At 40.0% G+C, this 21157-nt stretch overlaps 1 protein-coding gene across 3 annotated transcripts in view; it reads left to right on the forward strand.

Moving 5' to 3' along the window:
• sema6bb (sema domain, transmembrane domain (TM), and cytoplasmic domain, (semaphorin) 6Bb) overlaps positions 1-21157 on the forward strand; it is a 140181-nt gene that overhangs the window by 112834 nt on the left and 6190 nt on the right. For all 3 annotated transcript variants that reach the window (XM_067414005.1, XM_067414003.1, XM_067414004.1), the window contains exons 11-16: positions 1187-1318; positions 1427-1576; positions 2206-2385; positions 4442-4582; positions 6724-6801; positions 8023-8081. In XM_067414005.1, coding sequence (XP_067270106.1) covers positions 1187-1318; positions 1427-1576; positions 2206-2385; positions 4442-4582; positions 6724-6801; positions 8023-8081 — 740 coding nt within the window. The remainder of the gene's footprint in view (positions 1-1186; positions 1319-1426; positions 1577-2205; positions 2386-4441; positions 4583-6723; positions 6802-8022; positions 8082-21157) is intronic.

Below are 21157 nucleotides of genomic sequence, written 5' to 3' on the forward strand. Positions count from 1 at the left end.
AAGAGTAAAAAAGATCAAATTACCTAATTTACACATGAACCAGTTTAAAAGTTGACATAACCATGACCTGAGCAGTTAGACTGAGCACTATTTTTAAGAAAAATCCTCCAGGTCCTGCACATTCTTTGGCTTTCTAGAATGTTCTACATATTTGAACCCTTTTTAACAGTGACTATAAAAAACAGATCCATTTTTCATGCCAAGGGACTTATAGACAAATATTTAAAAAGGTGAAAATTTTCACTGGTGCTTAGGAAGGAAACATGAGGCTTTAAGAGATGCAATAAGAAGACTAATTACACAATTTAAGGGATTCATTGTTCATAACTTGAAGATACTAATTGTTAGGAGTTCATTTAAATCCCTGATTCCAAGTCTAAGCAATAGTAATTATTTCCAGACTAAAAATATAATTTAATCACTTTAAGATATACAGTCATATGCACTATAAATAAACTTTTAATTGGTCAACTTTAGTGTAAGATATGTTACCATTTATGGTCAAATGGTTTAACCTTGCATTATACAATATGTAATTTTACATTATATGTAAATTAATGCACTTTAATTTTAAATTAAAAAATGAATAATACACAATAGAAGGACATTTCCTAGGACAGGTTAAAATGTTTTGTTTTACATTTTCTGTGTGGCTCATTTTTATTGCATTATTTTAGTGTCATCTGTGACACTATTTTAGTGTCATTACCCTAATGTTGTTTTGTCTTTGTGTGTATGACCCTGTGCACGTCTATATACGAGTATTGGTCATGGTCAGTATTGGTCAAGATGAATTCTGATTCATCATGTGGCCTTTGAGCCACTTGTATTATTGTTAGAGAAACCGACAGTAATCACTGTTGCATTGTTGTATTGCTGCGTTCTTGAAAAGATCCTCAGTGGGAGGAAAAGGTCAATGAATAGAAGAGCTTGCAGTCACCTAAGGCGTCCTGTGACAGCTCTGGACAATATTCTCTGCTCTATTTACTTTGAAATGACTGTCCACCCATGTATGGATATATTCAAGGCTGTCAACTAATGTGTTTTTGACATCTTTGTGATAAATGAAATCCGTTTGGTGTTGCAAGCCTCCTCCACCACAGAGCAGAATCAAGAAAACAGAACAGGTCTGAGGGTATCACATAATGCAAACATTATGCCGTTTTTTTTTTGTTTTGTTTTTCAGTATTCCTGGCTCTGCAGTGTGTGCTTTCGACATGGAACAGCTGGCTGGAGTGTTTGATGGAAGATTTAAAGAGCAGAAATCGCCTGAGTCGATATGGACACCTGTTCCAGATGAGGTTGTGCCCAAACCGAGGTACCAAATGAAATGACATTTACAACTCTAGAGAGTGTTTTATGTCCTCAAATGCCAACCTGCAGCGAGAAAGTTTATACTAATGTGCTGTGTTTGTGAATTTCTCAGGCCGGGTGGTTGTGCCATACAAGGCTCGAAGTTCAACTCCTCCAACTCTTTCCCCGATGATATGCTAACTTTTGTCAAGACCCACCCGCTGATGGATGAAGCCGTCCCATCGCTTGGTCAGAGACCATGGATTGTTAGGACCATGGTTAGGTGAGGACAACTTTCTCTCAGGCATTCTAGACCACTGTTAAAACAACATTGGTCATACAAGAAACGTAGTATCAGGTTTGTCATTGATCTGAAGTGGACTACTAGCTGTAGATGAGCTATCAGGTTGAGCTCAACAACACCACCTGGTAGTTTATCAACCACCTGGACTACCTTCCAGCAAATGAACACCTTCAACCTGCAGAAGCAGATTTTAGCTGGATTTTTCAAGCAAAATAACATATAACAAGCAGTAAATTTAGTTAATAAATTATTGTCGTGCTTTTCTTCCAGCCTGTGATGTCTGCTACTATTAGTATCTGTCTAATCTCAGTCTTCAGACTATGGGGTTCCAGTAGCTGGGGTATCTCAGCATCCCACGGGGCACAACAAGATTATGGTGACAAGTTGTTTGTGTCATTTTTAACACTCAAGGAGATAAGCCTTATTTTAGAAAGCTGAATCACCCTAGTAGAGCAGTTTTGGTTTGATATGCCAGCTTGTCTATTCAAATTGCTTTTCGGATTTGTGCGTTTTGTTATTTTGGCAGCGGGTTTTGGTTTACAATTTAATGCCTCTCTTCCACTCGGTCTCATTCCAGAATGAATGAAGTTGTCTTCTGTTGCTTTCAGATATCAGCTCAACAAAATGGTGGTGGACACAAACGCCGGTCCCTATGGCAACCAGACGGTCCTTTTCCTGGGTTCCAGCCGAGGGACCATCCTCAAATTCCTCGTAACCCCTAACAGGGATAACACTGTGACGACCAGCAATGTGTTTCTCGAGGAACTGGAAGGTTACAACCCAGACAGGTAGAGGTTAATATTGAAACGCGGCCTTTTGTGATAATATAGTGGTGGAGAATCACAAGTTACTGCATGCAAACAGATGGGGTGTTAACTGGTCATTATTTCTTGCTGAAGGTGGTAGGATTTTGCAAGCAACACTCATTTTCCGTGGATATAGTGCTAATTGCATCTTCATCCAGACTAAATGTTGTTTATTCTTTTTCTCCTCACTTTCGCACTCTCTATACCACCTATTAAAAAACCGAGAAACTTTTTTATATCTAAAGCAAAAACATATGCTCTAAATCAGGTGAACCTGTATGCAGGGGGTTCATTTCCAAACACAGAATTAGCTAAACAAAAACAAACACTTGGTAAAATATGAATCAGCATGAATCGCTCAATTTCCATGCAATATATTTGAGCAGGAGTGTGTGTGTGATGAGAATGGCGGCTTTAACAGTGCTAGCTTTGTCTAGTGCAGCGGGAAACCAGCTAATCAGAGGCGTGTAGATGGAGTAATCAGATCAGGCTCCGATCATGCTGGCCTTGCATAACCTCTGCCATCTCTCATCACACAGCAGTAAAGAGGTAAATCGTTTGACACGCACAGGGTCATAGAGGCCGCGACCGATGGAGACTGCACAAAAACGCCCATGTCATCATCCATATTGATCAAGACACTGTAACAATGACACAATTAGGATGGTGGACTTGAGTGTTAATTGATGTCAGTCTCTTTTTGCAAACACTTTCCTTTATATCTTGCTGTCTTTGTATCCTCAGTGTAAGTTGTCTGGCTTTTGTCTATCTAATAGTCTTTTTCTCGCTTGTTTTCTGTGATCTAACTATAGCAGTGGTTCATATTCAGCTCTTACGTCTTCTGTTTCACTCTCCTACTCACATGTGTCAAGAGAGCCAGCTTTTTTCTTCTTACATCAGTTTAAACATGCCAGTGGCACCTCTTTATCTCACCCTCTCTCTGTTCTCTTCCTGTCTCCTTCTTTCGTTACTTGTTTTGGCTGCCTAAAAAAGGAGCTGTACGACTGGTGATTCATTCATTCATTTATTTTTTTCCTCTCTCTCACTACGCATTTTTCAACTAGGGCTGTCAATTAAATGTGTTCATTTACTGAGATGAATTATCTTTATTATAATTCTGTGCATATGTGTACATACATGCAAATTAATGTATTGCCATATAATGTAATTATGTTGTTTTTTATATTTTCAACATCGATTTTTTTTCTCCTTTTTTTCTAGTCTTTTGTTTCTCAAGTAAATTAATCTGTTTTTACAGCTTTTTAGATTATTTTTTTTCTGTAAAACAAGACTAAAATACTGATAAGGAAAATGACTTTTTGAAGTGAGCTTGATCTCCTTTCTCATGTCCTTTGGTAAGTGTGGCTCATTACTCTGATCCGATGCATAAAATACTAATGATTTTTCAGCTATTGAGGCCATTATTGCAAACGTTTCTATAACATATGTATGCGTGTATATGTATACAAATAAATGCACTTTCAAGCCAGCATGGCAGGTGCAAGAGAGAGAGACGCTCTAAGTGGTAAGTGCCAATTAAGTGTAAAGCACAGAGGAGTGGGCGGCTGCCAGACTCCCAGATATCATTCTGATTAGTTACTGCGGCCAAGTACAACGTGACAACACATTAATATGATATCACATTAATACGACACGCGTTTTCTGTTTGAAGCCCTTTACGCCTCATCCTGTTTTTCATTCAAAGGATGAAAGTTAGTGTCAGTTCATTAGACACGTATAACAAGCTGCTATGTTAATGGATAGATGGCCTTGGTAGAAATTTTTTCATGAACTTGCAAGCAAACTTTCATAAGTGAGCTCCACTGTCTAATGTGTTAAATGGATAGTATATATAGGGTGTGTGTATATGTCTCAAGTTAAGATCAACATTATCAGACTGTGTTAGGCTGTTAAGACTTTATTAAGGTCATTCTGTATGAAACTGTGCTTGAGTGTGTTCTCTGTTTAAATTGTGTTTGACTTTCTCCTTGCACTCTTTTAATTTGTTGCAAATTGATTTGGACTGTGTGTGTTCCAGGTGTGGGATGGACTCTCCTCAGGCCAGGCAGCTGCTCTCTCTCACGCTGGACCGCATCAGTCACAGCCTCCTACTGGCATTCCCCTCTTGCGTGATCAAAGTGCCTGTAGCACGCTGCCAGCTCTATTCCCGCTGCATGAAGTAAGTGACACACACACACACACACATACACACACACAGTGCTATATATATACTCTCTCTCACACTCAAAGAGACACTCCCAAAATGGCTAAACACTAAGCTTTGTAATTATCTTAACCACAAATTATTGGTCAGGAAATTAGCAAATGCATTACTTAAAAAGCAATTGTTGTCTCAGAAAAACATCAAAGACAGGATTAAGTATTTTTGCAGAATATGGCAAGTTCCAGAGCGGTGTCTTAAAAAATCTGGTGAGAAAAATAATAATAAATGAATTTCTACTACAGTGAAGTGTGGAGGAAGAGGTGTCTTGTGTGGAGAGCTTTTTTAGCTGCTGGTATTGGTGAGCTACTTCACTGTGAAAAGTCATTTAGTGCTTTGGAGTACCTGAGAATATTGTAGAATGACTTGCTTTCCACAGTTGAAAAGTTATCTGAAGAGGAATGATATGATGTTGTTTTTCAACAAGCCAATGCTCCTGCCCAATTTGCAAAGACAAATAAGAAGTGGCTCTAGAAACAAGTTCATTGGACTTATGTTTTGGCCCGGTTTGAGTCCATATTTGAACCCTATGGTTCATTTTGGTGAAACAACACTGACTCTTCTTCCTGTAAAAAGCTTTCTGCCGGTTGTGGAAGGCTGTTCATTGCTAAGTAACTTTATCTACAGTATTTGTGTAATTGTTTGGTAATTTCCTGACCAGTGATTTGTGATTTAGAATTAAGACCATTAAAAGACCACAACATTTTTTGCCATTTATTTTGTGTGTGTCTGTATGTATATATGTATTATTATATGTATTGTATTGCAAGGCATGGAGCATCTGTTTGGAGATCGAATGTGTCATTTCTAATGCAATAACGATCCCAAACACACAATAAAGGCTTTCCTTCATTCCATTGAAAACCTAACGGAAATTCTAAACCTCATTCAAAGCTGTTGAATGAATCTCAGCTTAGGGAAATTTTGGGCAGAGAGAGACATGCGCAAAGCTTATCCTCTTCTTAAGCCGTGATGTAGGGAATACTGTTTACGGGTCCAAGCCTCCATTCATTTCAATTGAGAAGAGCCGTTTATCAGCACTCTTTATTCATATCACACTTTTAAGCTAAGCTTTTAAAATGTTACAGTGTACACTACCGTTTCCGTGCTCATGGCATACCGGACACCAATATTTTAAAGATTTATAAAAGACGAGCCACTCTCTGGCCAACTGAGATTTTGCTATGGAGATAAGTTACGATCATATTAGTATAGTATTAAAGTAGTATTACAGTACACTGTGAGTGTACAGTATATTACCACCATTTGTTGTTTGCTTTTGGTATCTGATAGGGTGCTTGAACCCGGAAATGGTGACGCGTGATGTCAAACTTAACAAGCAGATCGAGTACATTCCTAGAGAATGGCTGCTGTTTTCAAAAACAAGCGAGAACCAACAAAATAGTAAAAACAAATTATATTGTAGACAACATATGATTTATTTCATGAACGTTTTGTTTTTTTATGCATTTTTTGCATGATAAAGTTTACCTTTATTTATTTATTTTTAAATATCTTAACAAAGTTAGTGTTGTTTTCTTCCCAATATAACATACTCCTCATATTTTGATGGTTAAATCAATAATGGTCAGTTCCAAAATCTTAAAATTTTCCCAGAGGGAGGTTTTATGTTAGTCTAACTTCTGTAGACAAACCCACACATGCATACATTTACCTAGCTATATAACTGGGAACCTCCCACTGACTCACTGATACTGTTGTTAAATAAAGCTATTTAAGCTAATCCAGAACTTAAACCTACCCCTAAAATATGACATGAAGAGTGACATCATTTAGTGCCTGAACCATTTGTCCTTTTTAGTACAATTCTAGCGATTGTTTATAAGCTTTCAGCTCTAGGATAGTTCTGTGTTTTTGTGATCACTGGTCAGGGACAGGCACCAGTCTGTGTTCTGTGTCTGTGCCCATGGGCCATCGGTGCAGCCCAGTGAGGCGCACTAACACATGTCACACATCTAATGTGTGCACTGAACCAGGTGGATGATACTTGGGTGAAATCCAGCAGAATTAATATATATATATATACTGTCTGGTGCCGTAAGGGGTACCATTCATGTTTTTTTTCTGTTCTTTCACAGAAACTGCATCGCCTCACGGGATCCCTACTGTGGCTGGACCAGAGGAAGCACCTGTTCTTTCCTCCGTGCAGGTACCAGGTGGGTTTCGACAATGTACCTACTAACATAACGTTTATTAAGAGTTCCGTTTTAAGCATAAAGCATCTAAAGAATACTACTTTTTGTGTTCTGCCTCTGTTTAAATACACTTGTGAAAGCTTATCCGTCCTCAGAGTGGACAGTTTTATTGAGTTTTGTGTGCAAATAGAGGTTGTCTGCCGGTATTCTGAGATCAAAACTTGGAGGCCGTTTTACCTCTGCGCCGTTATGCAATTACAGCTCCCTGGCTGGATCTGATTTGATTTACCAAGGACGGTCAACCTGTGGATCGATTCTGTCTCGCATAATGCTGAAAAATTCTCACCAATTGAATTTCACAGCGGATAAACGATACCGAAGTTGTTCTAATTACTGCCACTTGCTAATATACACAAACAGCGAATATGCAAAACAAGTTCTGGGACGTTCTGTCGACTGTTTATCTGTCTTTATGCGCTTTTCAATTTCTACAGTACGGCTAATTTTCATCCTCAGGAGAGCGGCGGGAAGGAATCTGTGTGCTCATTTAAATTCTCGAGGTGGTTCACCGCTATAGTATTAAAAAAACAGCCATCTTCTCTCAGAGGAGTTCTGGAGATTACAGCTCTGTGCCTGCAGTTTGTAGAAACATTATATTTTATAGACATTTCACAGAAAGCGTTCAACCACGCGGGTGTTAGCGTATCTTTTGAAAAACTTAAGACCCTGGTAGTAAAAGACCCCTGGCTGCCTTGTTGTTCTGGGCTTTAACTAATTGCCAACGGTAGTGGAAAGAGGCTGGTCCCCCATTGCACGCTTCTGCTGTGCATGGCCTTCGGCCTTTCCTCTGTTTGACTTATGCGGTTGGAAGAAAGCCATTCGTGAGTCGACTGCAGCCATTTTTCTTCATTAATGTGGCTTTAAGGTAACACAGAACATCTCTAATAGAGAGCTGGGATGCCTCCGTGTGTACAAGACTTGATCACGGGCACAGATTGAGTTTCAGCACACATCCTGCACAAGCTTATAATTCGCTTAAAATTATCAAAGCCAAGAGGAGCAAAGGACCAGGAAAACAAGACATTTTAGAATTATCCTTCAAGACATTAAAAATTGTGTTTTTCTTTTAAAGGAAAAAAAAGCGAAAATACACAGGCATTACTGTCATTCAGACGGTGCACTTTTATGGCCTGTTTATGTGGTTTGCTGATGAATGTTTCTACTACTGTTCTTTCACCACAGGCTTCCCTTCGAGCAAGACGTCGAGCACGGAAACACTTCTCACTTGGGGGACTGCGACGGTAAGAGTACATGTTTATTACAACAATAAAACTCTTCACGCTGTGACCTCCCGTTCTTTCCCCTCGTCCCGTCAGACCTGCAGTCGCCATCATTTTCAAGCCCATTTTCAGCTTCTGTTCTGATGCAAGAGCCTCTGTTTGGGTGCGTGGTGATCACAAATCGCACTTTCTATTTATAGTTCCCTTTCATCTCCGATTATGTTCATCTTGGAACAGCGTCGAGCTCTGGGTGAACCTCTCATGGTGGGGTTCATCACAGCAAATCAATCGTTCAGTCTGAAATATTCCGTCGCTGTAGAACCCCTTTGATCTCACCGCTGATTCTGCACAGGCATTGGTGCATGTTAATCTTGGGTCCACCACAGGAGACCTCGTTCATCTGCTGCGAGCCACAAACACTCGGATGTATAAATATTGCATAATGATCATGTCTGCCCGGCTGGATTTTAATCTGCTCATCAGGAGCTTTTGAAGTTTTCCAGCCCTGTTTCAGTTGTGGTGCACAAGCCAGAAAGTAATGGGGTGGTGGGGCCAACTGCTGTATTTGCTAATGTGTTTCCTAATGGAGAAGATCAGTAAGTCAGGAAAAAAAAAACTGTCTGTCACAGCAGCATGAATAATGTGATGTAAGAGAGCTTTTTGTTTGTAGTTACAAAACTTACTTTTTTTAAAACTAGCATATTATAATTCTGTTTCAAAACCTCCAGACGGAGAGACTTTTAAGATACCTTCATTTGGCCCAATACTTATGCTGCATTGCATACATCCTTTGCATTAAAGGCAATTTCAGAATGCATTGAAATAGAGATAATAAAAAACAACCAAACAAACCCTATTTATAGGATTCATAACTCTAGATTAATGTTAAATTATATAGGCCTCTTTAAAATTCAGCTCTTTTTTCTCTGCTGTGCAGAATTGCTGCCACCTTGTTTTCTAGTAAAATGTCTAGAAATCCTGTAAGAAAGATAAATGTACTTAAGCAACACTGCATTAAATATTAAGGCATGTTTTCTGTGACTGTATTTTTAATGCAGGTGTCTTATTGTAATGTCAGACCCCCCCCCCCCCCCCCCCACACACACACACACACACACACACACACTTATTTTAAGTATAAAGTTCAAAACAACTGAAAAAATGTGCCAGTGCAGTAAGACATATTTTGTCTTACTGCACTGGCACTTATGTTCAAAAAAAGTCTTAATATCGAATGCAGTGTTGCTTCTAGAGTACATGTATCGTGTTTTGAGGAATATTAGATTGGCTTGCTAGTTTAAGCTGGTCTGGAAGGCTTGGTGCCTCTCTTGTAGTGTCGCTCTAGTGACTCTTAGACTGATGGCTTGCATGGACAGCATCTCATTCTTCATCTGTAATAAGTTGTGTGTAAATAAGTTTTTGCCTGCAAGGCTTTGATCAGCAGACTGTGTTTCACATCCATCACGCTCCTCAAGTGTGCTTCTCCTGGGTCTGCAGTGAAGAGAGACACAGGCCAGGGGTTGAGAAGTGGGCAGTTTAGAGGATGTAGCACTGCATCCATCACGGTTTGTAGCTGGTGACTGGCTTTCATCTACTGCTGGGAGGGGTTGCAGACAGGAGATTGGAGGGGCCAGCCTCAGTGACGGAGATCACCAGGATGGATCTGAACTTCATATGACCCCAGATGTCCACTTCCATGTCCGAGAGGGCTTAGACGGCTGATGTTAACGGCTTCTGCTTAACGACAGAAAAGTGGTCGGTGGAAGTGGAGGCCGAAGAGAGGAATTGATTTTCATCTCGTCTCTCTGACTCGGTCTGGGCTGAATGATTACGAAGGGTGGGATCCATAAACCAACGAGGCAGATGCAGAGCACAAAATGGTTGAGAGATGAAGTAAAGCGAGTATAGATGGAGGAGCGGTGGTGGTTGTCAGACAAGCTGGAGCCCGTGACTTAGGGCAGGTGTCTGGGGTGGGGTCGGGTGCACAGACAAGGCCGTGAGTGATGTAGAGAGTGAGCTCTGATGTCTCCCGTGTCACAGAACCGTCACTGCTGCAATTCCCAAAGGCCTCACGCTGATATAACTCTCTAACATGTTCCCGTTGCCTTCTGCACGGCAGAAGCGATTTCTCATTCCCTCCCCTTTCTTTCTGCCTCTCTTGGTTTACAAATAGTGTACATTTTCTCTCTTGCTCAAAAACCAGTGCTCTTTAAAACTGCAGTACAAACAAACAAGTTGACGGATAACATGAACCTTTTTTGTCAAGCTCAAGATTTGAGGTATTTTTGATTAGCTTATTATTTTTATACTGTAAATCACCATTTTTGCCAATTGCATTTAGATTTAAGGGGTGATATCATAAATTTTTTTACTAACTTATGTTAGTATATATAACATATATATGGCTAGTTGAGAAATAACATACATTTTAACTACATCTTTTAATTCATTATCATTTTGCCTATTTGCCTTATTTTTAACATAACTAAAATGTGTACATTTGTAGCTTGAATATGCAAGGCTTCCATTCTCAGACAGTTTATTTTAGCTGTAAAAAAACAGTCTGTTATGCTGCTTGATGTTAGAAACCCTCAAGTCCAGTTATGTTAGTGACAGACATAATTTAATACAGAATGAGTCATTTTTAATTTTTTTATTCCAATGAATGCTCTTTTTGCACAGTCTAGGAAGTTTTGATTTAAAAAAAAAACTACAAGAAGTTAATGATACATCAAGCTCCTTTTTCCAAGCGGAAATCTGACCATATTAAGTGGTCCTGCAGTAAGAAGAATTCATATTTTGTAGTCTCTCAACTAATATGAGGTTGCACATAAGCTGCTTCCATAGTAATTTTAAAAAAAAAGAATGAGAAGGAAAAAAAATCTGTTTTAATGTTGCATAGCTTGTCACATTCCTGGACACTCGTACAATGTTACTGCCCAAATATATATCTCTGTATATTTCTTCCACCTTCACATCACCTTGATGTTTGAGTAACCGATCAGGCAGTTCCTTCCGTCTCTCTTATTTTGCTCATCAGTGTGAGGACCGTAATTAGAGATGCGCCTGCTCTTCCTGTGCCCTGACCATGCACTTAGAGATCTGCTTCAAAATGTCAGCTCTCCTTTTCCCTGATACTCTAAGGGGGAGCTGATCAAAGTAGATGGAGACATCAGACGCTTTAATTTAGTTGACCTGTGAAGCCTGCACTCAAAGGCCTGAGACATGGCCGCCGACGGCCACTTGTCTTTCTGCATTTTGAGGGCCTATCTCTTTAACGTTATCTTTCTATTTCTTTCTCTCTCTCAGTTAAGGGAGGCTGACAGGTTTTGAAATCTTGCATAATGACGGATGATGATAGGATGATGACTAAACTAGCTGCAATAGCTTTGCTCAAGAAATCATCAACAGTGCTTGAAACAATTAACTTGTTTGTTGTTGGAATTCTGAGTGCATGTTGTATAAAAAGAGAAATGCTAGCATGAGAGAGAGGATAGCATAACGTTTTACATTCCAGCCTGGGCGGACACTTTGCTTTCTTGCCTGATCTCAGCTCAATGTGGTTTTAACCCTTTACAGGTCATGACCTTTAAGTCATCCGTATCGATTACAGGATTAGCGGCTAATTTAGCGGTCCTTAAACTTCAACAGTATCATTTTCATTGTAAAATTTCAGGTCATGTGAGGGGTGGAGCAGAGTGTGAATTATTATGGCAAAGGAAGTAAGACATTATATATATATTGCTGCCGCAAGTAAGACAATATATATATATGTCTGCCGCGACTGCGCTCTTTCCATGAAGTTTGAAGCTTAAAGGTGCTGTATGTAAGTTTAACACACTTGGTAAAAAGTTATTCTACACGAACTAAAAACACTTGGCATCCATCTAAAAATCGTATTAAAGGTGTCATGAACTGGCTTTTTACATTTTTTTATACACTGTTGTCTGAGGTCAACTAATGATGTTCGTGTGGGTTTTACATTAAAAAACATAACTAAAAAGTAATAGGCTGTTTTCTACACTGGACCATTCCTGTCGGATCCAAATCCAACATCGACCGGAGATTTGTTTACAAACGATTCCGCAGTGAACTGAAGTAAATATGTCTTCCCCATGTGAGCTGGAACTTCATTAAAAATAAAGTTCAACCACTCATTCCTAATATTAGGATCAGAAGGAAGCTTATGCAGTGACTGTGTTCTTCCACAACTAGGAATAGCACAATATCTTAATCTACCTCTGCATATACTTATTGTTGTTGACCAGCTTGCGCGAGCCATCCATGAGTCGGTGGGCGGGGCTACTGGATTACACGTTCTGTAAAGGCGTGTTTCGTCGCGCACTGACGTCAGTATGAAGCGCAGGACCGTTTGCTGAGCCTGGTGTCTATAAAAGCTTTTCTTTGACTAACAAAGAAGTTTTCAGCTCTGAAACTTAGAGGATATTCTTATATTAGCATGACCTTTTATATATCAAAATCTCAAGGGAAAGTTGATTTCTCAATTCATCACCCCTTTAAACCGCGGATAAATCAACTCATCACCTTGCAGTGTGCAAGCCATTCATTGTGTCTTCAAGCTGGCAACCCATGTGAGTGTTGAGTCATTGGGGGCTGCAGTACCTATTTCAACCGCTAGCTGTCAGTCCTACACACTGCACCTTTAATTCAGACTGTCAGGACGTGCTTTAATGCAAAATAGAAATACTCGCGTGAATTAGTAACATTTACAAATTAAAGATATAACCTGTAGAATTGAAGTTTTGCACTGAGGACGCAGATGCACACCCATCTGTTAAAGCGCATGACAAGGTATGTTAAATGCGCTGAATGCGCGCTCTTCTCCACGTGGGAGAGCAACAAGACCACACCCCCTATTTTGCGTGTTCTTGTGGGCGGAGGAGGGTTAGTCAACAAATGGTTCTAGTGACGTCATTACATCCCTGCACTTCCTGCTGTAGTCCAAACTGGCCGTTCGCTGTAGGCTTTGAAAGGGAACTTCTGTTAAATAAACAGAAGGCATTGACTTGGCATTGAACTTTGAGCTTTATAATTTTATAGGTATTATTTATGCTCCAACAGCAACATTACACACTAACTAAAGTTTGAAAGATGGAATCACGAAGAATGGGACCTTTAATATATACATAGTAATTAATTACATTAGGAAAGTTAGGAAATTAATCCAGTTCAGACTATTCATTAATTAATAATCATGTGAGCTAACTGTGCGAACCGTCTCAAAAGATAATTTAGCTTTGATGGATTCCGGTTCCCAAAAACTGATGCCTTTAAAAAGTCGACCTTGCCTAAACTCACTGAATAAATTTTACGACCATTTTAACCACGCTTATTGTGGGGCGGACAGAGTCTTTTTTTGCACAGAAAACTCTTCAGCCAATGCCTACACTGTTAAAACAGGCCTCAAAAGGGAGGGAGACATTAGTGTAGGAGAGAACTGTCATGCACTGTCGTTGTTAGGAGTGAATGGACTGCAAAATGAGTCTTCGCCTCAAATCTACAGTTCAACTCCAGTGTGTGTATAAAGAGCAGACAGTCATAAGCCCCATTACTTTTTCTTTGCATCTATATCCCACCCGCTTACCCTTTTCTCTCGTGTGTGTACGTTGCTGCAAAAGCATTTGAACATAATCACAGAGTTGACACAGATGGAGGCAATTACACCGCTACTAAAATATTTCCTGGAGAAAGGTGGTGTTTTGACTCTGCAAACAGTGGGTTGCAATCACGATCTAATTGAAGTCCATGTTACACAAAGAAGTGCACGGTGCTGTCATTCTTGTGGAGTGGGATGACAGTTATGCAGAAAAAGGCAATGAGGCACATGCTGGCAAATTTGCTTCTCCATTGTAATTGGCATCAGCTAGCAAATACAGATATAATTATACATCTCGTACTGTTCAAAAGTTTGGGATTGGTTAGAATTTTTTTTTTAATGTTTTGAAAGAGGTCTCATATTCACCAAGGCAGAATTTAATTGATTAAAAATATCAGTGCTGAAAATAGCTGCTTTATATTTTTGTTGAAACAGAGATGTATTTTTTCAGGATTCTTAAGTGATGTGACAAGTATTTATTTTTTTTGCAAAGCATCATAATTAATTAAACAGAACACATTTGATGAGTCATTTTTTTAACTTGAAATTTCTAATAAAGTTGTCAATTTGTAGTGTCACACTTAGTGTGAATCAGGTTTTGTATGCTCTGTGAAGTATGTTAGGTTTTTATAAAGGAGTTAGTTGTTAAAGTGAGTGTTTATAAGACTGATGTGGTGCTCATGCCCTCCAGACCTTTCCAACACTCCCAAAGGGGCAGTTCATGTTCTCCTGGAGTACAACATCTCATGACCTTCATGTCCAGGTCATTAATCTAGTCATGGACAAACATGTATGTCTACACTTGAGGTCGGTCATTCTGTGTACCAGAGTTGGGAAAAATAAAAGAATTAGCTACCTTTCAATGCATAGATTGGAATTTGAATTTAATCGGCCACATCCCCCCAGAATATGAATTGAAATTGATATGACAAGAAGTGCAATGCATGTAATAGAAAGTTGTATTTCTTTTGCAACAACACTCAAATGATTACATGATTAATTTGGACTAATTATGTCCGTTTTTCCCTTTTTTCCCTCAACTAATTAGACATATTTCTGTACTAATTATAAAGTACTGTCTCAGCAATTAACAGCCATCAAAAAAATAACATTTTCACCATACAGGTCTCAAATAGCTATAAATGCCACATTGTTTTAAAATAATAATACAAATTTATATAATGCATTGTTGATGTTTTGTTCCATTTAGAAGAGTCTGGGGAACAAAAGTCTAAATGGAGACTCATTTCCTGTCCTTTCTTTACTAAATCAGTGGAAGTGTCAAAAGGACCAAAAAAACTAAACTACTAATATAATGTCATTTTGGTAAAAGATTGCTCAAGAGAGATGAATTAGCATATATGTGTCTGTGTTCCAGTTCACAGGATCCCCCTATGCAGTGTTCACTTAACTTGACAAAATGTGTTTATTTGGAATGCTGAAGTACACTTCCCAGGGCACTCTCTGGCAATTAGAACATAGCCTTAGTTTGTGAGAAATCTTGGCTGGTTCGGCTGCAGTAAGAGAGAGACTCATGAGCGTAAAAGGACAACAGCAGCTGCCACTGAAGCCTGCAGCACGACGAGCCGTGTTGCCGTGGCGGTTGCCAGGCATGTTGACAGGGCATGAAGAATCTCTCCGCCACAGATCATCATGACTGGGTGAAAGTGATAGCTCAGACAGGTGTGTGTGTGTGTGTGTGTGTGTGTGTGTGTATGTGTGTAAGGGACACACAAAAACGTCGAGCAAAACCTCTCAGCCTTAGAAATGCCTTGCATGCACCCACAGGTGCAGTGACACCATTTTTCTCTCTTACACAAACGCACGCTCCAGATTCCGAGACAAACAAGCTGTATTGATCCTTAAGAGGATTTTCTACAGTTCATCAAGCCAGAGACCTGTGTCTTTGAGTATCTGTCTGACGAGCATGAAAGAGACATTTTGAGCCACCGCAGCAGATCGCGAATGACCCAGAAAAGTTTCATAGTTCAGCAAATGTGTGGAAAACCAGCCGATTCCACCTCAGCCAGACTGAGCTTGATAACTCAACATGTCTATTGTAGAGACAAACCGTCAGTACCGGTTAACTTAATACAAATAAGGAAGTGTTTTTAGCAGCTGGTAATATACGGTCATATGCAGAGCACTGACAGGCAGAATTTACGTCTTAGGCATGCTGGAAAGATTAACTTGAAATTGGAGGTTTCGTGAATGTGGTGAATGCAGATGTCACGCTTCGCAATTGGCTAGACTAATACCGCTGTGCCGCTTTCTGAATTTATAACCCATGCTGGAAATGTCGAATATTTTTTAATGATTTCATTTGAGAGTTCTCGCCGTTCGGCCCTAAATTGAGGCTATCAATTTACCAGCAAACCCCCTGTTACTAGAGCCCCCATCAGCCACATCTGTGGTATTGCAATGCAGTACACGCTTCCGTGATCCTGCATACTTGTTTGATGAATTTAACACAGCTGAACTGACTCTCATCTGCATCCTCATTAGCGTTTGTCGGCAACAGTTGCTGTGAACGGGGGAAGCTATGCTGAAAAACTATGCGCTAATTGACTACAATTAATTGTGCCTGACTAGGCGGCGTCTGCGGAATTTGGAAAAGGTGAGCAAGTGACAATAGGCAACAGTGTTTTAGCAGCGGACCGTTTCTCTTAACATTCACTCCTGTGGGGCGGCTCATATCCTGAGCTCGCCCCCAGCTCAACAGCCCTCGTTATTTCAAACAGTCCCTTCTATTTAGTCTCATGTTAATCATCGTCAGACATTGTGGACTGTAGCGTGCACAATTATGTTGGAATTAGAAACCCTGAACCGGTGCCAGGAAGCCTTTCACCTTATTGCAGTGCTATAGGCCATGAGCAGCTCTCTCTTATTGAAAATTATAGAAGAGTTAATTGAGAACACATGCAGACGTACGTAAACCTGCCAGCTGTATATTGATCTGAGAGTTTGGATTTTATTGTAAGCTAAGAAGTCATAAATGTCTTCACTATTATCTTTCTGTAAACACTCTGTTTAGAACCAGACCTGTTTTAAAAGTTTGCAGATTTTGTTTTGATAGCTTTTTTTGGTTTGTGCCGATTTAGCTGGTCTTTCTCATGAAGTTTGTTGACCGAGGTAGCCTTGCTAGTTTAAAGGACAGTTCACCCAACAATGAAAATTCTGTCATTATTTACTCACCTTCATGTCGTTCCAAGTTGTATGACTTTATTTCTTCTGTGCAACAGAGAACTTTTGTTTCAATACAATGAAAATCAATGGGGTCTGATGTTGTTTTGGAATTCAACGATTTTCATTTAATGGAGGTTTGAGGGTGAGAAAATGATGACCAGAATTTTCATTGTTGCGTGAACTATCCCTTTGAGGTAATAGTAATAACCAGCAGAAATGACTAAAAATGACCCCTATGACTTATTTCTTCCATAGAAAACAAAATATGAAATGTAGCATGCTGTTGTTTTCCATATATTGTTTTCCAGTGAATGAGGATGCTCCTAAATTATGAAAAATGTATCATAAAAGTTGTTCACATGATCAAATTCAGCTTTGTGGAAAGAGAATACCAAAATGGAAATCATTATTGACTAACAGTCTCACACAAGATTTAATGAAATGTAATAATGTAAAAAAATTTAGTCTGATCTTTCAGAGTTCTTTCTCAAGTTCCACTTGCAGTGGTTAAAGGCTCACTGAATAACTTCTCAGATTCTTTCTATGGACACCAACATGCGTACCAGCATTTTAAATGCAACATTAATATTGTAACCATAAATGCTGGTCTTTTTCACATGGTTAACACAAAGCAGTGCTAACAGTGAGTACAGCAAAAGATGGGTGACATGTCGAGAACCAGAGAGAGAGAGGATTGGCAGACAGAGAATAGCCTACAGTGTTTCTGCAGAGAAGGGAAAGTGTGTGTATGAGGGAGATAGAGAGCAAGAGCAAAGGAAAGAGAAGACAGAGATAGAAAGAGAAAAGATAATGAGTAAAGTCAGTGAACCATAAGCCACTGATACACACACACAAAAATGCACACTCGCATGTAAGGCCTCGTGCTAACATGAAACACTACACACACACACACAGCAGAGCAGCATCTAACGTAGTGCAGAAACTACTGCACGAAAATAAGTGTGTGTGTTACATAAGCTGATGAGGGCTTATTTTTACCACACTAAACTGTTTCACCCCACGCTAGGAGATCAGGTAATTAATAAACCTTGAGAAGGTTGCTTATTTGCTAGAAGAAAATCCATATTCCACCTGAGGTTTTTAATGGCACGATCTCAACAAGAAACCAAACCCTCCTAGCATTTCATTAGCTGCCTCTCTGCTTACAGGTTGAAAAGGGGAGAGAGACTGAGAGCAATAGAGTGATACAGGGAATAAAAGAATAAGGGTACATCCCCGGAGACAGGCAGCCAGCAGAAGATGAAAGGACGTGGCATAGAGAGAGAGAGAGACAGAGAGAGAAAGAGAGACAGAGAGATGAGCGGGAGAAGATGTGCACAGAGATGGAGAGTGATAAGCAACAAACATCAAACTGCTAGTGAATAGACCTGAGGAAAAAAGAGGCAAAGGCAAGGCAGTTAGTCCCTGGGCACTGACTCTTTTAGCACTTGGCCTATTGCCTTCCGAAGACCTACTCTAACTAGACTGCTCCACCGCCATTGTTCGGCTGTAATTGGAGCTTCCAGCTCAAGACGTGCTTGCTGCGCCTCAGCCTGACAGTCCGGCTGCCTTCCATTAAGCTTTAATAAGTGAATGGGGAAAAAGGGGGTTTCTGTCACCCCGTCGGGAATGACGAAAAGAATGAAACGGTGCCTGAGACTATCTCTCTCCCTTCGTCCGCTCTCGTCTGTGTGTTTTGTTTCCTCTCACGACAAAGCAAAGTGACTACAAAGACAACATCTATAATGGCCCAAATCTATTCATTGCATGCATGCACCATCTTCTTACTGTAAAAAAGGATGGACACATTGCAGGCGAGAGGAGAGAAAGAATGAGAGGTGGCCCTCCAGACAGGCGGATGCTTTAATATGTCTCTTTCATTACGGAGAAAGGCCTGTGTGGTTTGAGTAATATCTATCTGAGGCACCATCAGGGCTGCGCCTAGGAAAAAGCGACTCGCGTATATACAAAGAGCGTTTGATGTGTGTTTTAGTACTGCTTGCAAACGAAATTGTGTTTTTTTAGAGTCAGGCTCTCTGTGAGTTCTTCATGACCTCAGCTGTGCTTTCAACAGAGAAGGTTTACGATAAGGTTAAAGGGATAGTTCACCTAAAAAGGTAAATTATCCCATGATTTACTCACCCTCTAGCCATCCTAGGTGTATATGACATTCTTTTTTCAGACTAATACAATCGGTGTTATATAAAAAAAATCTCCTGGCTAATCCAAGCATTATAATGGCAGCCCAACATTTTAAGCCCAAAAAGAAAAAAAAATCTGATCCGCCGGACATTAGATATTTGACTTTATAACATGTTAAAGGATTAGTTCACCCAAAAATGAAAATTATTTCATTAATTACTCACTCTCATGTTGTTGGACACCCGTAACACCTTCGTTCATCTTCAGAACCCAAATGAAGATAGTTTTGTTGAAAGCTGATGGCTTTCCTGTAGCTCAAACAGTAGAGCATGGCGCTAGCAACGCCAAGGTAATGGGTTTGATTCCCAGGGAGAGCAAGAATTGACAAAATGTAAAATGTGTACCTTGAATGCAATGTAAGTCGCTTTGGATAAAAGCGTCTGCCAAATGCATAAATGTAAATGTAAATGAGAAAGGCTTCAGAAAGGCCTCCATTGGCATTCAGTACATTTCCACAGACCCACTCACAAGGCCCATAAAAGGTACTAAAGACGTCGCTACAAAGTCCATCTCACTACAGTGGCTGTACAATCATTTTACAATGCGACGAAAATAGTTATTGTGCACACAAAAATCAAAATAACGGTTTAATCCACCAAATTATTGACGTGAACTCGACGCATGCGCGAGAATATGACGCAGCTCCGCCATTCGAATTATAGCGAATACATGACCCGGAAGAGGAGGAGCGCCGCTATCGCGTGAGTTCCAGGTGAGTTCACGTCTGAGACCTACACGGGAGACAATATCTTGGCGGATAAAGTCATTATTTGGTTTTTTTTGCGCAGAAAAACTATTCTCGTCGCTTGGTAAAATGATTGTACAGCCACTGTAGTGAGATGGACTTTTACTGTTGTTATTACTACAGTAAGTACATGTAGTAATGTGCAACTACTTCACCTTAAGATAAAGTGTTACTAAAAATGCCATGATACCTAGTGCATTAATGTTTGATGACTTGTACCTTATAGTAATGTGCTACAGGTACATTTGAATGTTTGTTCTATTGTACTCCAGAGTTTGTTTAAAGTTCACAAAGTGTGCCTGCAGAAGTCTTCAAGCAATCAAACATAACTTCATCTTCTACCCCGTTGCCTTATGCCACCGAAAGTAAACACCGCAATGCATGAACATAAACAACCTAGAAAATAGCATCATCCCAGCATCCCACCCCGCACACCACATCCTTTCAGGATCCAGTTCCTGATGCGTGATGGGGCCCTCGTGAATGACAAGTGGGTTGCAACAGCATAAACAAGAACTGTTTTAGGCAGTCGTTCGTGACGTGAACCGCCCCATGCCAACGATGTTTATCTAACTTCTAACAGCAATGCAGCCACACACCGGCAGCGGCAGCCAAAAAGTTAATCATAAAAATGACAAAAACAAAAACCAACAGTTTACTGCCCTTTAGACAGCAGTTAGCATGCTGGGAAAAGATACACACACCTGGTATCTGTCTGCGATAGAATAAATATAATGCCCCCACACCACAAACAAAATAGACAGAGAGCGGTAGCAGGGCAGAGACAGAGATAAACACAAATGGAGGGAGGGAAGAGAGAGAGACTGTGCAAGAGAAAGAGAGAGAAAAGGACAAAGGGAAAAGCAGACACTGACTCAGCATCCACATGAATGCATTGATTGATTTGAGGTGTCATTTCGGTAATGTGGTCTGTCCCTCCAAAATGAATACTCTGAAGTAAACATGTATATCACCAGAAAATTGATAGGCGCTCTGTGACAGCATCTCCCAATGAAATGACCGATGTGGTATGTTGTACAGTTCCTCTTCCTGGTGCCCGACTGCGGCTAATGTATCTTTTATTTCAGCTGACTCTTTGTACACACAAACACCCACATTGAGGCAGCCATTATGAGCTAATTATCGTAGCAACATATTTATTGATTGTGCCTCCTCTCTTTTCATTTTATTTGAGTTCTTAAACAAACAGCTGTAAGTGCTAATTAAGGCTGTTTATTTTCACCAATGTGAAATGCTTACCATTTGTCTCTATTGTGGTAAATTTGCCAGTTCAATTTATTTGTTTCAAGAGCGTTTCATCTTCTAAGTCATTTTATGATGCTGGTG

Source organism: Pseudorasbora parva, chromosome 13 (genome assembly GCF_024679245.1).
Source record: "Pseudorasbora parva isolate DD20220531a chromosome 13, ASM2467924v1, whole genome shotgun sequence".
NCBI lineage: Eukaryota > Metazoa > Chordata > Actinopteri > Cypriniformes > Gobionidae > Pseudorasbora > Pseudorasbora parva.